The sequence below is a fragment of the Apostichopus japonicus genome, chromosome 10 (assembly GCF_037975245.1).
Source record: "Apostichopus japonicus isolate 1M-3 chromosome 10, ASM3797524v1, whole genome shotgun sequence".
NCBI lineage: Eukaryota > Metazoa > Echinodermata > Holothuroidea > Aspidochirotida > Stichopodidae > Apostichopus > Apostichopus japonicus.
Window position 1 is genome coordinate 19,648,769 of NC_092570.1, and position 21,551 is coordinate 19,670,319.

Below are 21,551 nucleotides of genomic sequence, written 5' to 3' on the forward strand. Positions count from 1 at the left end.
ACAAATGTAAATACCATGTGACGTGGATAGCGTGCAACGGCTAAAAAAGCGAACAAGTATATATGTAAGAAGTAAGCGGGAGTGGTAGGACTGACCTTGACCTTTTCTCACTTGTTCCTATTGTATTTCGGTCGTGAGAGAAACAGCGATTGGTTGAAAACAATTTTCATCAATATACGGGGCAGGGAGTGGTTTTTTTATGTTGTTATGCTCGTGGCTGTGAAAGATGTACTAAAACCTACGAATCAATTATTAACTTCAAAAGTCACCCATTAGAAGAAACTATCAATTCCTGTTGTAAGTGATATTACATTCTGTTTGTGCACACAGTAAAAGCAGTTCCATAGTCATAGCCCCAATCATGTACGATGGACCTGAAGGTACATTGAGACATGATTGGGAGTTTCTGTCTTAAGTATGACATTTAAACAATATGAAAAGATTGGTCATGGTGTGATGTTACTGTAACTTTGAGAACCAGTATTTTACATGGTTATGACGTTTCATCAACATGAGTATAGGCCTACCAAGGCATCTCAACAGTATGAAATTTTTTGCCATTGAAGATGTCGTGTTAGTTTTACTTGCCAGGCCGAAAAATATCTTGTTAAGGATGCGTTGTCAACGATTTGGAGTATCTTGAAAACTGGACAATTGTTGTCAAGATGCCATAGGTTATGGCAATTCAGTTGGCAGTTCAACAAAATAGCAAATACCATGTAGGCTACGATGTAACACAGCAAATCACCAGCTTCATAAATTGTATTAAGATGTACAGTTTTTGAAAGTCGCGACAAAATATGCAAACTTTTTTACATAATACTTATACATCATATATGTTTCTTCAGGACTACTGCCAAAGCAGCAAATTCGTTAGTAAATGTATGTTTGCCTTTACACAGATAAGACTCATAGTAGCGTGGTTTTGATTGGCTAGACATAGTCGATTCGGTCGCAGTATAAAGTCAATGTAATAAACCACGTATAACGCATGCAATCAAACGAGCTATACGTGAACAGAGCTGTTTGTAGTACCATCTACATTACGGAAGTAAACCTAGGTAAAAGTCTAAGCGATCTTGTGCGTGTGCACGTACTACTCAACTCTACAAAAACTATCTAACTGGGTAAGTCATCGGTATTCTATTTTTATTTTATTCTTGATTGTACTTTCTGGCATTAAGACAAGCGTTTCCCCACTTTCCTTATCTGACCCATGACGGAAAAGAGCATATCATACAAGAAAAATGATCGAATATGGGTATCAAACGGTTGGCAGATGTATCTCGTCTAGGTAAATAGGCCTTTTTTTGTAGGCTAAGGAAGAATACAAGATCATATGCTGTATTTAGAGTTTCGCTAGAAACGTGTAAATTATTTTCCCAATTCCATATCAAATCAACAAGTTTTGGAGACGTTAGTAGTTTAACTTACTACCACTCTCCTTGCATGATTAGAGCACCGTGAAATAATCATAGATAAGGCCTACCCCATAATTATCAAGTTTTTACTATGTACCAAATTGTAGGGTTCTAGCGTTTGTCAACATGCAGCATGCATGTTTGTGATTTTTCATTGCATAGTGTATTGCCTGGACCAATACTTAACTTGCGTCTAGTTAAATTCTCCATAGCACTTATGAATATATTTGTATTTCTTATTTTACTGTAGATATATGTGTAAAGTATGTGTGTTTAATGGGATAAGGTCGAGTGTTCTGTGTCAAAATAAATTCCTGAAAGGTCTTGAATATTGAGAGTTCAGAGCAGTTCTAAGATATTGTGCAGTAATTTCTGATTAAACTGAAAACAAGGGACATCTTAAACCTGTACCAATTGAGTATGGGAGAGCATGAATGTATACCAAGGTAGTGAGAGCAATAAAACATTGCCCTGGCATGGTGAATTGCTACTTAGGTTCTTTAAAATACAAACCATTCTCAATTTTTATTAACAACAACATCGATTAAGGTATGACCAATTAAGTGCTTTTCTGTACACCGATATGTCTTGCTAAAACCAAAAGCTTACTGACCACATCCCTAACTAGGCATAAATGTTTTCAGGGATTGAATTCTGTTAACCTTAACAACCATCGACATGGAGCAAATTAGAAGTCTCAACTTGAAAACAAAATTATCCAGCTACAGTGCTTTTAAGGTTTTAAACTTTCTCCTTGCTGCCCCACTGAGCTTTGACCTTCACAAAGAATTACTGGGTTCATGTACTCATTATGAGACAGCCATATGCCAATATAACAATGATGCCATGTTTAAGAGACTAGGTTCCGTGTACTCATTAAAGAAAAGCCATAGCCATATGTACTAGCTACTGCAGTTTTCTATTGAGTATTTAGAGAGTGTTCAAGTTTTGACACCTACTGACCTTTAATGAACTCTGACCTCCATCAAATTGTGTACAAACTATACACGCAAGGCTATCATACCATGCAGATATGAGCTCCTTCACGTTCTGGTTCTGGAGATATAGCACTTATGACATATTCACATTTTGCCCACTGCTGACCCCAAATGACCTTTGACCTCTACCACAATCAATTACGGCTCGCTGAAATAATTACAGGAAATCCACATGCCAAATATAAGAACCGCATAGGCGACCGTCCATAACAAGATTTTCACACATTTTCCCCTCTTTTGACCTTGGACTACTCACCAACGGCAAGCTACACAACAAGTTTGAAATTCCTGCAATTTCTGGTTCTTGAGATATTTGTGTGAACAATCAGACTTTGTCCCGTGGTGACCTCAAATGACAGTTGACCAATACCAACAACAATCCCAAACCAGTTCTACCTAAGGAGAACCTATACAAACCAAATATGAATTTTACCCCAGTTATCGATCCTTCCGATGTTAGAGCGTTTACGATCAAGTGTCACATGCACACACTCGCACACAAGCGCCATCACCATGGCATATATTCCTTATGTACATTGGCGTAGGAGCCCAAGTTGATGGGGGGGGGGGGCTGTAACGACTCGGGCGAAATAATATAATATAATATAACCAAAAGTTTTCGCGAGCTCTGCGCGCGTTCAAAATGTCACTGTACATATCATATAAGCATGCATCGGTTATTACATCGCATCCCAATTACATACAATCATTTGCCGTGTTATTACCCTTCCATATTGGTTATAATTTTTGGGGAAGTCGTTACAATAATAATGATAATAATAATATCAGTTTAACCCTTGAAAACACGTTGCAATTTATTCTTTCAGTACGTGACCAAAAAAGTTTCAGCATATTGCCCGAATTTCACGAAAAATATTTGGTTGGGGGGCTGCAGCCCCGCCCCCCCCCCCGCCTCCTACGCCTATGATTATGTACAGCTGATGAAACAGGGCATGAAACTAAAGGACGTTTGGCATGCATGAAAGCATGGTTCAATTGACAGTATAATAGTGCAGGCAGACAAGGGTGGGCTGGGGCATAAATTACTACAAGCTCAGTGATCCAACCAGCAGTGCTTGGAAGAAGTGGCATATTTGGTGCCTCTGACCGTACTTAACTCCATACTCAAAGATGCATATATTTCCTGAGAAGATCATAACGGTTTGATAGTGTCTTCTGCGCCTCTGCGCCAGCTGTTCCATGGATGCCTTTAAGACGGTGTGTCAATCCGCCCCTGCGTGTAGACAACAGTGGACTGACACAGAACATATTGATCATACCAAGCTGACTTAAAAAACTTATGAAATTAACTTGATTTGTGTTGCTATTGAACTTGGATGTGAAACACAGAATGGTTTATTTGGAAGGAAGAGGAAGTGGGTGTCGAACCAGTAGGAAAGTTAGATGAGAATAGCAAAAAATAGTCAGTCTTATGAGGTATAGCGCAGAAACTGACCCGAACAATGCCCTGTACAAGTGCCAACTTAAGGTGGCCAATACATAGCACTTAGATTTTTTTTTTAAAGTTTGGTCCCTTCCAAACAATTGAGCCCGACAAAGTTTGCGCGTAAATGGCACCAAAAATATTTGGTCCAGACAAAGTTGCTCAAACATATACTTGCCTCCCAAAATTTATCCCCCAAATATGGGCGCAAATGGTCCCAAAACTATGTGTCCCAAATGCATTTGAGGCGAAAATAAAAATTTTGAATTTGTTTGGTCCCAGATCGCCTACATATAGCAGCTATTAACCAGCTACACTATACCAAGTTTGGGTACAATCCGACTTACGGTTTTTGCAATGTAAAGATATTGTCGGTCCAAATAGTCAAAAGATATTGGGCCTCACAAATTCAGGCCCAAAAAATGTGTCCCAAAAAGCACTTGCGGTGGAAACTAGAGCAATGCTGCAGTGGCTCAACCCATCATATGTGAAAGGAAAACCAATGCAGTGGAGGGTTACCATGATTGTAAAGTACAGTGTTGAATATATGCACATTAACTAAACTATGCGTACAGCTGCATGGCCAATGTGGTAAAACACTCAACAACGCAAGGGAAGCAGGTTACACCAGGGAGTTGTTATTGAACAACTCCCTGGTTATGCTGACTAGCAAATTCTGTCCTGAAAGTAGTTCTAGCAAATTACTCATGGTCACCAAGTTAGACCACTTCTCTGCTTAGACTGAGATAAACTGGCCACAAAATTAGGCCTTCGTCTGTCTGTTCATCTTATATCAGATCTCTCCAATAAAGTAACATTCGGAATGATGTCATTGCCAATGATGTCAAAGTGTAGTAATTTCTTAATTTATAGCTCCACCACTGTTTACTAAAAATGTAAATATGCGGACAGGGTAACTTTCTGTCCCATCCTCTGTAATATATTCTCAAAGCATATATAATATGTAATTTTCACCAGTTGTATTCAGTATGATTCAACCTGTGGGAGCCGTGCTTATCACGGTTCTCTCAATCAACTGACTTTCCCCCTGACACACTCACTGTACTCAGTAGATATTTAGCCAGTTGGAGGTCTAATATACCGTTTAATTAAACTACTTGTTCATGTCCTTATTTCTTGTTCACACACCGCTGTGACAATTTGGTGGAGCATCTGCGCTGTACGTGACACCTCTGCTGATTCCAAGAACTTCCCCGCGAAGCAGCCAGATTCTTTAGGATATACATGGGCCTTCCTCGAGTTTTCATACAAGGCGCGCACACCATCACACACAAAAACGCTCTTATACGTTATAGCACTTATTTAGGATTCGAAAGTAACATGTAACTTGCTGTAAATACATATGTAAATATTCGTTGGTGATTTTGGTGGCTTGATGATCATCTAACATCTATTTAAATGGACATATACGTCTATTTCAACTTGTACGTCTGGTCTAGCTAGCAAAAAATGGTGGGCATATTCGCCAAAAGTTTCACAGCAGTGGGACGAATGTGAGCTTTCCTACCATTACGGAGCATTTCAGACGATTACTAACTTTGTCCTTGTGAAGTAATTGCTACTAATTGACCCATGTTTGGGCGTGACTTGGGTTCGAAAGAATTTGCATCGTCTCTGGGTGTTAGTAATCAAAAATAATCTTTGACTTTACTAAAATAGATAAAGATGTCGAGTACTGAAAAAGAAACGAAGAAAGCCTTGTACGATGCGTTGTTCAACCAACTACAAGGTACCTTGTCGCCTTCGCAAGATATAGAGAAACTTCTGAATTACTTGCAGTGTGATGATGAGAAAAAAGAAGACATTTCTTCTCCTCTGGATCTAATGATCTACTTGAGGCAAACGAAAGCACTTTCCCCAGACAACGTGGACAATTGCTTGGAAGCTTTTGTACAATGTAGCCTTTTCAGAGCCGCAAACTTGGTGAAGGAGTACATAGAAAGTACAAGTAAGTCTTATTTGAACATGTTTCTTCGAGTGGGAAATCACAGGGAGCTGCTGTCGCAGTATATTCCTTTATCTTTTTTCTTTACCTGTTAATTGGCAATTGATATATTTCCATCGACAAATGTCAAAGTTGATACCCTCATGAATTAAAATTAAGTAAAAAACCAAGGACCAGCGAACCCAGTTCTTAAAGTACAGTACAGGAAATTGCACATGTTCATTGAGAAAACCAACATCTATAATTCCGCATAACTGTACTGCTTTCATAGAGTTAATGCACCTCAGTTGCAAGTGATGCTTTATCACTGCAACTCTAAGTGATCAGGGATTCTTTGCGTTCTTCTCATATTCTAAACCTGTTAAAGGGTTGTAATTTGGCAAAGGCCTTATCAAATGTTATAGCTCATGTGGCATAGTTAAAACAGGTCTAAGTCACGGCAACGTCAACGTCTGTATATGTCACTGATTTAAGTTCCACAAGTTTTGTAACTTGGTTACCCACGCCTCGTATTGTACACATGAGTCAGTCAACTTGTGTCAGCCCTAGAAGGAGTCCATAGTCAATAAGTTTTCGTCTGAACTACCCACAAAAGAAGGAGACAACTGGAAGGTAGTGATGTATTTATTCAAAGAATCTAATTGCTGAAGCTTCCTAACTCACCGTTGACATTGTATGAACAGCTCAATCTAGGCTGAATATCATACGCTTTGGTAAAGTTATACTACAAGCTATTTTCACGGTTTTATCTACATTTAAGCACGAGTCTCAAAGAAAAGCTGCTTCAGCTGCATTTTTGTCCCAACAGGTATAGAATCGAAGGTCGAGTACGAGAAGGTAGAAATCGAAGATGAAGGGAGCAACATGTGTGAGACACATAACAGGACATTGGAATTACTTTGTAATACTTGCAATAAAAGAATCTGTTATGGATGTGCTTTCCACAGTCATCGTGGTAAGGACCATGTACTCACTAGTGCGAAAGAAGCTGAAGAGAAAGTAATTGAGGCATTGGCAAGTCTTAAGCAACATATGGGCACCTTAGATGAAACTCTGAAGTCCATAGAGAGATCTGTCAAGACACCTGTAGACCCGTACACCGAAGCAAACGAAACCTTTTTGACAGCACAGTTTAGGTTGTGGGAAGAACTGGCTAAAGAACAAGAGCACAAAATTAAAGAGGAATTAGATTTTCAAATACACAAAGAAAGAAGTGAGACTACTAAAATACTAGAAAATATTAAAGACTTAAAAGGTCAACTTGCCGCAATTGATTCTCGACTTCACCAACCACCTGACATTAAAAACAAAGGGCATCAACTGCAGAGGCTTAAACAGTGGAAAGATTCCATAAAGTCAATTAAAGAAAAGTTGGAGGGAGAAAAGATGGCATTACAGGCTCATGGCCACATTTGCACTTCTTTTATACCTCTCTCAGATAATGGACGATTTGTAGATTTTCAGAGTGGTACTGTGGTTGGCGCTGTTTCTGTAACCAAACACGCAGCTGTGGTAGTGCGAGATGAGAGATCTTTTGGAGGAAGTGTCTCACTATCTTGCATTTCCTCTGAAAATGGAGGATTGTTTTGGAAAAATGAGACTGACGAATTGGGTGATAGTAGCTACCCTATAGTAATTTCGGGTAGTCTCTATTGTAGTGGGGGACACGCAAAAATTTTGATTGCATGCAATCAAACACTACTTGCGGTTTCAGTTGCCGATCAGGGTACCATTTGCACAATCGAAGAAAAGGAAGCAAAATTAATAGCAATGCCACAGCATACTTTTATAACCGCCATAAGTACCATTACATCAGGCGATAGAGATACTGGTGTTCTACTCGCAGTAAATGCCTCCACAGAATTGATTCGGCTGAATCGAAAGCTTGATCTGTTTGATAAGATAGATTGTAGCGAATTCGTTCACTCAATATCTTCACTAGCTTGTGTTGATAGTGATATGGCACTGATAGATTCTGCTAGGAACGAAGTTTTGCTAATTAATGATGACAACGTGAAGAGTTGTTCCTGCAAACTTAAAGCGCCAAGCACATTTCCAAAGCTCTGTAGACCAAAAGTGATTCAGTGGGACGGCACGTTTTGGGGACTTATTTGGGAGAGTACTGCGCATGAACAGCAAGGAGGTCCGAAATGGCAACATTCAATTTACCTAAAAAATGGCAAGGAATATCACTCGGGTAATTCCGATACTTGCCGTCCCAATACAGAAGTTGTGTCCATCAGTTTCCTTAAAGATCAAACACTCGTCTGTTTTACAAACGGTCAAGTAAAGCCATTCTCTACAAATGTTATATAAATTAACACTTACAGGCGCACACACTAAATATGCACCTCTGAATCTGCATTAGTCATAGGCGGGGGGGGGGGGGGCTTGTTATTGAAAGCCTCAAGATGATAGTCCAGAGAAACTTCGAGTTTGACTAACGAAAATAGAACATATTCTACGCATCCTATTGAAATTCGCATCTAACTCCTATGTATGGTTTTCCAAGATAAAAACATTTCAAAGTTGACAAGTCTGTTTTATGTTTTTCTTTAAGATCTCCATCCAAGTTTCTTCAAAATGATGCCGAAATAACTCATGAATACCTTACAGCCATTTGCGGTATTGAAAACTTCTAATTCTCTAAAGCAAAGTTGTAAATTAACAACACAATTAAGTGAAAAATATAAGAAACACAAACAAAACAGTTTGTTGTCAGTATGCAACTACGATGGCACCTGTTTGCTTCAAGTATACGTATGGTAAACACTGTGAAAAGAATCAATTTTCAATATCTATGTTTATGAACTTGCACACAAATTTCACCCGACAAATTTGTGTAATGTTTTCCCTAAAACTGAACATGAAATTTCCTTCTTCAAAATGGAGATGCATTAAGGTTTGGAAGCACTTCATTGAGGTATTGATAACTTCACACACCCCTTAGCCATAGTTGGAATCCTACCAAACCAAGGTCAAAACAATAAAGATATAAAAATAAAGAAACAGGGCATTTTGCTGATAGTGTGCAACTATTACAACACACCTGTTGCTTTAAGTTATGGTAACTTATGTAATGCAAATATATTTTTATTAAACGCAGTACATGTATAACATCTCAACGCGTCTTACAAGTACAAAAACAATCCAATAAACGATAAAATTATCAAGAAGACACTTTAAATATATATATATATATATATATATATATATATATATACACAGAAGCAACTCGGTAAAAGTATAAGATTTCTGAAAAGTTAAATGAATGTGTAAAAATCCAATAACAGAAAGTTATTGATGAAAAAGTTCTCTAAAGATGTGATTCATAAGTTTAGATTTAAAACAATTAAATTATCAATCAAGAGGAGTTCTCGTGGCAAACTGGTCCACAACTCCGGGGCACAAACCGAGAAAGCTCGCCTACCATAACAATTATTGCAAGTGATAGGTTGAGTTAGATATATTTCCCAGTTTGCGTTTGAATACGTATAACATTTCGAATTTCTTTGTCAATAGTGACCAGGCGTGCAGCAGAATTTTGGATAAGCTGTAATTTCATACTTCATGTGCAGGTAATCCAAAAGTAAACCGTGACACTAATCTAGCCGAGAAGTGACAAACCTTATGTCATAAACTGTGAAATTTCAACTATTAATTTTGCACTATGAAACTATACGCAAATTTCACTGGGATGATTTTATAGTCAGATAGTGTGCCTCTGGACTATCCTTAAAACAGAGAACCTCAGTCAGCAATTGATTAACAAAATAATTGCGTGCATGGCGAAAATCTACGCGGAGAAAAAGGAGGGGAGATGGATGTATAATATATTATGATAATAATAATATATATATAATAATATTCCAAAGTTCTGAAGCGGCTTATCCAATAAAATAGAATATGCCTTAAGGCGCTGTACGAATCAAAAGTAAAATACAAACGAAGAAGTGAACAAGTAGGGATAATACTTAAAAAATAGTACAGAGAAGTAGCGCACAGACGAGAAGGTAACATTAATATAAGAGTTAAAACCGCAAACGCAACACAAGGAAGACCAAACAATGCCAACAAGTCGCAAAGGGAGCATAACAAAAGACAGTTTTTACATGTCTCTTTAAGTCACGCATGCTTTTGGCGCGTTTAGCTACCTCAGGCAATTTTTCCATTATGTTGCAGCACATCTAGCAGAACTTCGATTTTCATAAGTGGAAGTTGTAACCATGGGGTAACCAGTAGACATTTGGATTGAGAACGAAGACTCCTGGATGGCAGCTAATGTATTGATTTCTCAATGCATGACATTTACGTCAGGCCTTCATAGCAGAAATGTGATGGATTTTCCAATTTAATATTGTTTATTTACTACCTTTAATAATGTTTGTTCGATTATCTTTGTTTCTGAACCATATGTGTATATTATTAGATATTAGCAAAAGGTCGAAGCGCCATGGTGAATGGTGTTCGTACGTTAATGCAGATAATGGGATATATGTTATACATTGTATAAATGTGTGGCGTAGGGGCTATAAACTCTTATGATCCTATGATAAGGGAACATATCAACTAAATATGCTAATCATTTACTTTTCTATCTTTTTTCTTTTTATCGATATTTGCAGATTATGTTGCTTTTTATGTACAATGTAAATTACTCATTTATCTGTATTGATATTACTAGTTGGTGTTATGCTTTGTCACATACGAGAATTCTTCGATTGCCTAAACCTATATTTTATGTGTCTAGTTGATAAGCCGTTGATTGACTACGTTTACATGATGTTTTGTATTTTATTGTATTGATACTACATATTAATACAACATGGAACTGTCCAACTGTCGTGCTATCTATGTACAGTGGAGCAATGTCGAGGAGTTTCGTGCTTTGGTAGATCTATCAGTTTATCTATAGTGACATCATTACGATTCTTAGTGCAGGTGTAAAGGGAAGTGAAGGTTGTGTGAATGTGTTGTACATATGTTGCATGTTGCCAAATGTTAATGTTTTTGTCAAATAATCCTCTTTGTCCATTTGAGAGTTTTTAGCAGATGAGAATGGTATATTTTCTTAAACATGTTTTAAGCAAAATTTGAGATAACTTTATGGGATAAATTGATTTATTATTATCACTTGATGAGCTTTTAATCAAACATAGTGAATACTCTTGTGTCTCCATTTGACTGAGTGTATAATCAACTCTTTAATTCTATACTGAATAGAAGTTTTGAATGACTGTTACCTATAACAGGAAGGGATCTCGGTATTTTACAGAAAAGTATGGATACATTTATTAGGAAATGCCTTTGCTTTATGGCCTTATGCATGATACCTTTTACTGACTTATGAAATAATACTATGTCTTCATTTGAATAATCAAAATCTGTATATTTTCTTATTGAAATTAAATGTCCGAATGATATGTTTTTGACAAATATTGTTTTAGTTAAAGATTGGGAAATTTATGTGACTTATAGGTTATTAATTATAGTGTCAAAGTAATGAGTGTCTGACTAAATATTAGCTGTATATTCTTATATGTCTCGACTTCGTTAGTTTCAATCATTAGTTTCTTACTTCACCTACTTCATCTTATTGAGAAGGTGAGGATGAAATTATTTTGGTAAACTTTGTTTCAGTTCAAAATTGAGGTAATTTTGAATAAATTGAGCAACACGTTTCAATGTACAGCTGTTCCCCGATATATCTTGAATGTTATGTCTCCATACGATAAGTTCCAATTATCCATAACCTATCTGCAGTCTGAACGACACATTTTGGTTAACTATAGCAGGTGATAGTAAAATGATAGTGAAATGACTAACTGTTAAGCAGATGAGCATGATATTAATTTTAACAAATTTAGTCTATGAAGATGGTGAGACGTATTGTTGTTGGGTCAAACTAAACCAAATTTAACATCAGTAATACATACCCCCAAAAAACAAAAACCCTGAACTGTGTTTTATGAATTTTTACAGTGGTTTATAAGGGGACCTTTTTTATCTGAAGGTATTTATAAATAAATGATCAGCAACAGGATAAGCGGAACAAACAAACACTTGAACTGTGTTTTATGACTGATTACCTGGGTTTCAAGGGCAATAACAATTGGATATCTGAAGGACTTCATAAGTAAATGACCAGCAACAGGATAAGCCGAGCAAAAAACACTTGAACTTTGTTTTACACTTATTTACGAGTTGTGTTGTCGCAGTGACTTCTACAGGCAAGAGTCCAAGAACTGTTAACAGCTGTTCTGATTTATCATTCGCTCATACACTATTTTAGTGATAAGCCGAGCAAACAAACACTGGAACTTTGCTTAGACTTATTTACGTGTCGTGTTCAAGTTGCAGTGACTCTTACAGGCAAGAGTCAAAGAACTGCTGTCAGCTGTTCTGTTTATCGTTCCCTATATACTATTTTGCAACGTGCATTTAGGAGAAACTCGATAAATGTATTGCCAGTTTGATCCTAACTGTGTCGTACCACAATGACTTTTTTTGCACAATAATGTGCACTTTCCAATGCCGCTAGAGCATAGGTAGAAGTTTTCAACGCACATGACCTCACCACCATATGATAGCTGATTGCTTGGGCTATAACAGCACATTCAGGTTTTACCAACATGACCGTTAAGTTTCTGAGCTAGAAGTGACCAAAGTATTGCATATTGATCCTCCAAGCCTCCAACCCACCTGCCAGCTCTCTATGCGGAAATTCCTTGTTCCACCCGCATTTTCTAAAATGCCTCAAGTTTTAGACTATTAGTCGTTTATTTCATCCTCGTCAACATCCATGCATAAAAACCAATGATGATAGCTCAAAACATGCCAAAAAGCCACTTCAGTAGGTCAATTTAGGACTATTCCGTCAATGGTTAATTTTTTTGCAGGCCGGACAAAGTATGAAACCTTAATGGTTGCGCTTCGAAGAAACGTTCTGTAAACACTTGTTAGATATATTATGTTAAAGTAGTTAGATTTAACACAGTAGAGAAGACATGAAATAAGTGATTGTTGGTATAGACTCGGTACTTAGTTTTTATACTGTAACTTCTACACTAGTTCATTGCACACACGACCTATATACATTACCATATTGGCATACTGTAACCAGCTATACTCTAGTTCTTTGCATACTCGACCTTTACCCAATTAATGTGGCTTTGTCCTTTTTTTCCCCCTAATTACCTCGTCACGGATAGTTCTGTCATTCTGTGTCATTTGAGCACTTATTATTATATATATAGATATGTTACATTAAATAGGTATATTGAAAACAGCAGAGAAGACATGAAATAAGTTACTATTGGTATCAACTCTGTATTGAAAATGTATGAAATTTGTGGTTTTGGTAGCCCCCAGGTCACCGGAAATGGCACTTCTCGGGCTTGAAAATGACCAACCAGATGTACACTTTTGCCTGAGAACCAAGTTTTTCCCAATAGCTTCTTTTTTTTCCATCTATAACCTTTTTTCAAGATTGTCACCAGTCACACATCATGTTCGACCTCATCGCATCTCCTGTGGATCATTGCTTTTGTAGGTAATACTACGTAACGGCCCACAATACCCGTCAGCCCCACTTTTCGAGGTTTTAAGCCCATTATTTGTTCAGAATTTACAAATTCACTTCAAAACATGCCCATACTGTTGCACAAAATATCATCTATGGACAACTAATATAGAAAAAAAACCTTCAACCCCTAAGAGACCGGTCAAAATTGCACGAGTAGAGGGAAGTATGATGAAGAATGTTGGTCAGGGAATTTTCGAAAATTCAGACAGTTCATTTATTGGTGAACAAATATTAAAACCTCTTATAATGGCTACTATAAAACTTCGATATCATAAAAAAAATATGCTCGAGGGGGGGGGGTGGTCTCCCCCGTCGCCCCCCTGGCTACGCGCCTGCGGTTAGAAATCTTGTAGGAAACAGGCCAAATGAAAATACATTGAACTCATATCGATGTGGATCATATATATGATTGTACGTAATTACACTCAAGAGATGTACAGACATTATGATAATAATCATGAGTGGCAACATGCTATACGGCCACAGAAACGACCACGAAGAGTCATTTACCTCATGCAGCATGTGTTGGATGAAGTTTTAGCCACCGCCAAATATGATTTGGAAAAATAATCTCACGCATTATTTTCTATTTATAGCCACACGAAAAGACTATGCCACCAAATATTGGGGGGGGGGATATTAGATAATATATTCCCCCACCTAAAAATTAAAATATTGGGGGGGGGGACATGTCCCCCCCCCATGATCGCCGCCCATGCTCCAGCCAATTGGAACAATTTCCTAATGCTAAGACCTCTCTAAACAGTCCACCCATATTGTGATTCAAAGCATTCGTAATGACAGTACAAAAAATATACAATTAATGTAAATATGCATTTGAATTACGTATTCCATTCCCCTGTTATCCCCATCCCATTTCGTGTTAAATGCTACGCCAGCGACAATCGGTTGAAATTAGTAGGGCCTATATGTAGCCTACTACGGGTGCATGTTCATAAATTATATCAATCCAGATATGAGTTTGAGGTCATCTGCAAGGGAAAGATACCAAATACATTTTCTTCGAGGCAAAAATATTGAACCTGCACCTTTAACGCGTTGCTACTATGTTTACTTCAAATCTTTCATCGCCATCTTTTATTCCTAGTGGAACGGTAAAACTACTGTAGACATCTCTCTATACATCTATTTGGATGCAAATATGTTTTGCCACGCTTTTCCAAGGTCGATATTGCGTTAAGTTTATATACATCTCAGGAATATGACTATGATAGGGGAAATGATTTTGTCGGTTACCAAAGTATGAGACCATATACTTCCTGCACGTCATACAACAATGAACGTCATTTGACCTTATCGGTAAACAAGGGAGGGTCGAAATAACACCTCCCTAGTAATACAAGGCTGCACTGAAGTAAATACAGCTCCATGTTTTTAAGGTACCTGGATAACCGCCGAGCATTTGTTCACTGCCCTAGTAAATTTTCGCTGTTACAGTCTGAAACAACTGCCATGTCTTTTCTGTCCGCACCGTTCCATTTTAAAACAAATCTGCATGTATAGCAACGGTTTCACATGACACATTTGAACAGATAATAACCAACTAGATTGTTAATAGCTAAACAAATAGCAACAACAGTGGCGTAGGGAGGTACTTTTGAGTGGGGGATGAAGACTGATGGCCGGCCTGGGGGAGGGGTCTAAGGGGAGGGGTGCATTTCCAGGTAGCCTCAGATGCAATTTGGTGCAATATAGCACACTTCAACACCCACTCCATTTTGTAAACTTAATTTTTTATTTTCACCGGGCCTTAGATGCAATTTGGTGCTCCAAATGAGATTTTTTTTCTCATTTGGAAATGAAAAAGGGGTTTTTTGACTTGCAAAGCGGGGGGGGGGCGGAATGATACTTCCGCCCCTCCACATTTTTCACTGGGGGGCTGGCGCCCCCCCGGTTCCTACGCCCTTGGCAATCAACACTTTCGGACATAAAAAAGAAGAAGAAAAGAAAGAATTTCGGCTGCTTATGAGAGAAGAACCAGTAGTCTCAGATCTTATGTTCCGTGCTCTACCGACTATTCAACTCTATGTTTGTGGCTGTTTCTTGAATCATTTCTCTCTATCATATTTGACTGCACCATGACCACAAATTCTATATATTTCGGGTGGGTATCACCTATCATTTTAATCTCCCAAGCCCCGTTTTACAAGCCCTGTTCAAAGCTGGTGCACTTTTACCTTTTCAGTTCCTTCTTTACAGTATAAGCCTAATACATACATACAGGCCAGGTCATATCTGAAATATACAGCCTCACTTTAGCGAGAGCAGCCCCATGGATTTTGCGTAGGCGAAGAAGTTGCCATGTATACCAGGGTGCCCATTCAAAACATTTCGGTAACATTATTAAAGAGAACAATGATAAAGTTCTAACCGCGAAAAACCAAACTTACATCTATTCAGCCATGGAAGGACTACTTTGCGTAGAAAAATATACCCGAACAAAGGTCGAGGTATTTCAAAATATTTTGGCAATAACACACACACACAAAAACCACTCAGAAAACGTTTAGTTGTTCCGATGCCCAAATCTATTCATAGCGTGGTAAGCCATACATGTTGATATTCATGAAATTGTGCACACCAAATTGAAGAGGGCTTATCTATGGACTAAAGTGGCAACATATATAGAAAGGTACCAGTAATCAAATATCATGTTGACGAAGTCTGTTTAGTGACATATTATAACCAATGAGAAACTCCTCCCAGCGGTTATTTGCCTTTATAAATACACTACATATGCAGCAAAATAGTAGTTTACAAGCTAACCCTGACTGAACTTCATACTGCATGTACTTAGGCCAACCTTTGACCTCCACCTAAAAATTGCACGGTTGATTATGTGTGACAAACCTGTGGAACATTTGGTTCTTGTTTTGTGTTTAAAAGCCATTTCTTGCCATTTGATGAATATTAATGACATAAAGTTTGAGACGGCATGAAAATGTGCTTATCATGTACCAACATCACCATCCAGTATGAACCAATTCTTACGTTAAGCCCCACTCCCACTTACTAGTATTCATGGCACGGAAACCAAAACAATCTACTCATTACGGGATACCTACCTACTAAGAACGACTTTGATTCAACTTGTGGTTGTTGAGATAACGTGTTTACAACCTAGCCGTAACATACACGAACACACGCCAGCAAGATCGCAAAGGTTACTGATCCTTCGGCATCGCAACCAAAAGATATCGGGTTTTCTCTATTGTCGTAGTAGAAATAAACTTCGAATATTGACGGACCAATATTGACTCCCAGGAAAACATTTACCTCAAATTTACCGCGGTAACATACCACACTTTTACCCCGGTAAAACCGGGGTAAAAACGCGGTAAATTTGTTGTACATTACCGCGGTAACATACCACACTTTTACCCCGGTAAAACCGGGGTAAAAACGGGGTAAATTTGTTGTACATTACCGCGGTGTTTTGGCCCTATGGACGCGGTAAACCGCGGTTTACCGCAGTAAATTACCACAAATTTACCATGGTTTTACCTCACTTTTACCGCAATTTACCACGGTGTTACCATACTTTTACCGCGCTTTTACTACACTTTTACTACGCTTTTACCCCAAATTTACCACAGTTTTACCGTTCTTTTACCCCAATTTTACCATATATTTACCACGCTTTTTCCTTAGTTTTACCTCAATTTACCATATTTTACCACGCTTTTACCACAGTTTACCGTTCTTTTACCCCAATTTTACCCTAGATTGACCACGCATTTACTACACTTTTACCCTAAATTTACCACAGTTTTACCGTTCTTTTACCCCAATTTTACCGTAGATTTACCACGCTTTTACCTTACTTTTACCTCAATTTACCATACTTTTACCACGCTTTTACCCCAATTGTACCATATAATTACTACGCTTTTACCTCAGTTTTACCTCAATTTACCATGATTTTACACTAATTGTAGGACAGTTTTACCTAACATTGAGCATGATTTTGTCCTAACTTCAATCAGCATGTATACCATATATTTCTTTGGATTTCACCCATCAGTGTACTGTATCATAATTTGGCTATATGCCTTTACCCTAAATGGTAATGGTTGTATGCCTGACATGTAAGTCCTCAGTTGTAGAATGCAACAGTTTTTAATTCATCAAATCCATGGAGGATTCACACATGAGAAAGCTTTGTTGAATTTCAATTATCCTAGATGGTATGATTCCTGACTCTCTTCTTTTGACTTAATTGGTAGTCCAGATTGGACTTTTGATCTCTTATTGTCCTCAAAGACTTGTTTAAAATGGAAAGAGTACTATGTTCATAGATACATTGACTTGTCAAGTCGTTTAATGGACCTGACAGAGAATACCCAAATCTGAGGACACTGATTGGTCAATTTTTGTGTGCCACAGTGTTGAGGCACAGAAGCTATGCCTTATGTGTGCTAGTTTATATAGTTCTTTTTTCAGGAAAAGAGATGCATACTATAACATATAAGAATAGCAGTTTGTCTCTCTTCTTTATTCAACTCATATCCACAGGTAATTTATATTGCCAACATTAAGATATGAATAGAACAAAAGGTTTGTCATATCAGTATTGCAAAAATATGGGACAAAAAATCATGGAAAATTGCTGTAAATGTACCATCATGTTTCATAGTGTGACCCATATATGTTCTACTGTGGTAAAATCATGGTACAATTATGGTAAATTTACCATAGTATAATTGCACCATATAGTTTTACCCTATTTTTACTGTGGTTAATCATGGCACAATTGTAGGAATGTCACATATGTAGTTTATGTACCATATAAACTTACCCTACTTTAACTACAGTAATATCATGGTAAAACTATGGTAAATTTACTGTAGTAAATGTACCACGCTTTTACCCTACTTTTACCGCGGTAATACCATGGTAAAACTGTGGTTAATTTTCCGTAGTAAATGTACCGCACTTTTACCCTACTTATACCGCGGTAATATCATGGTAAAACTGAGGTAAATTTACCGCGGTAAACTTACCACACTTTTACCATACTTTTACCGCGGTAATACCATGGTAAAACTGCGGTAAATGTACCGCGGTTGATGTTACCACACATTTACCCTATTTACCACACATTTACCATAGTTTACCGCGGTAAAATTAGGGTACATTTTTTGCTGGGCTATATCGATGATAATCGTAACCTAAGTTGTCATGCAGGCGGATGAGTGTGTGTGTATGTGTGCGTGACGCCATGCTTGTAAACACGATATATCAAGAAGGGAAGCTTGGACCAATCTCATATTTTGGTGAGTCGGTTTACCACATAGAGTAAAAGAACCCTATTGTTTTTGGTGGAGGTCAAAGGTTTTGGGGGTCACCGGAGCTCGAACTGTGAAAACCTTGCAAACACGATATCTCAAGGGAAGGTCGCAACAGTCTCATATTTAGTATGTAGTTGTGAAACGTTGAGTTCATGATCCATATTGTTTTTTAAGGAGGTCAAAGGCCACTTGGGGTCGCTAGGAGTCAAATTGTGAAAACCTTGTAAACACGATATTTAAAGAAGAGAAGCATGGACCAATCTCACATCCACGCGTAATCAAAAAGTAAAGAGCCAGAACAGCCCTGCTTTACTGACAAGTTTTGGTAATAATACCCGACAAAAAATTTAAAAAAAGAAGGAAAAACAGGAATAAAATATCACGTTTACTCGATACTCGTAGTTGAAACTTCGACAATTGACTGACGAATATTGATTCATGTTTACAAGGTACCCCACATAAGGCAATGTATTATATCGCTATAGGGTACAAATAATCTTTGGAATACCTCAAAAAAACTTCCTATTGCGACATCCATGCGTAAGCAAAAATTAAGGAGCCAGAACAGCCCTACTAATAAGGTCAAAAGACGTTCATTGTTTTATGAAGGATATTCTACAACCCCCCTTGGTTGTACGAAATACAAAAACTACCAAAGCTCCGGATAAACTTAGCCGCCATGCAAACTGCTTCAGCTAAGGAACAATGGAAGGTACCATACAGCTGTGAAAATGAACAGTCACTGAAAATATAATACAAATCGAAACTCTCTGGCAAAAAAAAGGAAGCAAGATTTGTTCCTTAATATCCTGTTTGAAAAACACCAGCTAACATGAAACAATAAACCAGACTGTTAAGAACAGGTAAATTTAGACCTTATGCGAACAAGGTAAAGGAAATTTATACCCCGCAACAATCCATCAACCTCCCATCTCTAATAGATTTGAAAGTAAACAGATCTCACTTTGATACACAGAATGGATTGCCAGGTACCAAATTTTACCGGATGATACATATTGGTATCAACTCTGTATTGAACAGAATGGATTGCCAGGTACCAAATTTTACCGGATGATACCACTATATCCAGTACTGTTAGCTTCATCCACGTCGCAAAGCATTGTGAAGTTAAACATATTCATTCGCCAGTCAAAGCCCTATCAGATCCAGGTTCAATGCATCTATATTCAGTTTCACTAACTGCATAGAAACAGAATCCTTCAATACCTTGATCACCTAGACAGCCCCTTCACAGTTTGCCTTAGATATTCTAGTATACTCATGTTGGTAGCCGTACCATGCCACCGAGCCTATAACAAACAATGCCTCATGTGGATCTAGAAATACTACTTGGTTTTGTCTAGAAGCAGCATATTAATGAGACAAATTGTTTGCATCAGATACACATCCATGTCAGTAGGCATACAAGCACAAGTTCTTCTGCAAGTGGTTCCTCCAATGGGTCTAACCACACTATTATGTTTCCTTAGGATACCATACTCCAGTGTTTGTAATTACTAACATATATAGTTCATTAAAGCTACTCTCTGATATTAACCATTTTGGCAGCCAATTTATACCTCCAATGGTATAATTGCAAGACTACAAGGTAAGAAACATTGGGATAAGATAGGTCAGTGTTCTATTGTTTAGATCCACCAAAGAAACCTCACACATACTACCATTCCTTTCCAAATTTGGTAGCCCCCGGCAACAATGTCTTGAGCAGTTTTCACCTCCAGAGACTGAAGATGGAACCTTTCGTTGTGTGACCAGCTGTGATAACGGTCCATCAGATAGGTCTCACACACTTCCATATGCTTCCACGTTAACAGTCACAGCAACCATTTTAAGTTTCCATGATAAACCCCTGCTAATGATGTTGATTTCCAGGCAACAATGGACCAGATCCTGCTTTGTGTGCATTTCTAAATTGAATAGTCCATGCAGCAGAATTTGCAGAAACCTGACTTAACGAAATCGAGCAAATTTGATGCTTTCCTGATATAATACTTCTACATTGATTCTTGAAAAACTAAGAGGTTAGCATAGGAAAGCATCCTTCGGTGTCTATCTGGCAGTCCATCAGAAGCTTGCACAGACCTCCATCTTGGAAGCTATTTAAAAAACAACCAGTTCACTGTAATTTGACTGGGACATACCTGCTTCCTTTCTGGAGAATTAATGAGAAAAAGAAGAGAAAATGAGACATGTTGATTAATAAATAGCAATAGATAATGCCTTATAGTCACAAACGAGTTACAACAATCCTAAAAAGTTACATAGGATATAAATTCATATCCACTCCGGGTTACCGACCAGAGTTTATCAATCTTTTCCACTCCAACAACCCTCAGGGACAGTACAGGGATTTTCACTGAACCCCCAGACTAAGTTAGTATTACCACCAACCTTAGCCACACCATGTTTGGGGCTGGGTTGCGAAAACTGTTATCTTTCTCTGTCCACTTTCAGACTTATTCTGTCTTATAAGTGTTGATAAGTTAGTTCTTAAACTATTGGCATACCTGTTAGGCTTTTATAGACCCCAAATTTTCAGCAGACCACTTCCCTGACCTATGCACACAGTATGGTGAATGGTTGTCCCTTTGATCCTAATTCCAACAATCATATACTTGCCAGTACATACCACAGCAATAACAGCTACTGTAGCACGTTCAGGTCTAGTTTACACTCAAAGAGTGCCAGTGTAATTTAAAATCTCATTACTGAGCTTTGTCAAATACAAATGACCTTTTTGCACATTGTGTTTCAAGTTTGCTGCACAGAAAGGGGCAATTCCAGTCACAGAGTCCTACGTAGCA

General features: G+C 37.9%; 2 protein-coding genes across 7 annotated transcripts in view; one reads left to right on the plus strand and one right to left on the minus strand.

Annotated features, from left to right (window-relative positions):
* Positions 1–19,697, plus strand: LOC139974784 (uncharacterized). Of its 2 annotated transcripts, none has more exons than XM_071982206.1 (3): positions 1–1,127; positions 5,544–5,832; positions 6,638–19,697. In XM_071982206.1, the coding sequence occupies exons 2-3, from the start codon at positions 5,550–5,552 to the stop codon at positions 8,143–8,145; spliced, it is 1,791 nt and encodes a 596-aa protein (XP_071838307.1). In that variant the 5' UTR covers positions 1–1,127; positions 5,544–5,549; the 3' UTR covers positions 8,146–19,697. The 2 variants fall into 2 exon arrangements, with proteins under 2 accessions (XP_071838307.1, XP_071838308.1); XM_071982207.1 differs by lacking the exon at positions 1–1,127 and adding an exon at positions 1,148–1,294.
* Positions 18,880–21,551, minus strand: part of LOC139974788 (protein MIS12 homolog) — a 13,311-nt gene continuing 10,639 nt past the window's right edge. For all 5 annotated transcript variants that reach the window (XM_071982216.1, XM_071982214.1, XM_071982213.1 and 2 more), the window contains exon 9: positions 18,880–20,899. In XM_071982216.1, the coding sequence (XP_071838317.1) occupies positions 20,864–20,899 (36 nt within the window). In that variant the 3' untranslated portion in view covers positions 18,880–20,863. The remainder of the gene's footprint in view (positions 20,900–21,551) is intronic.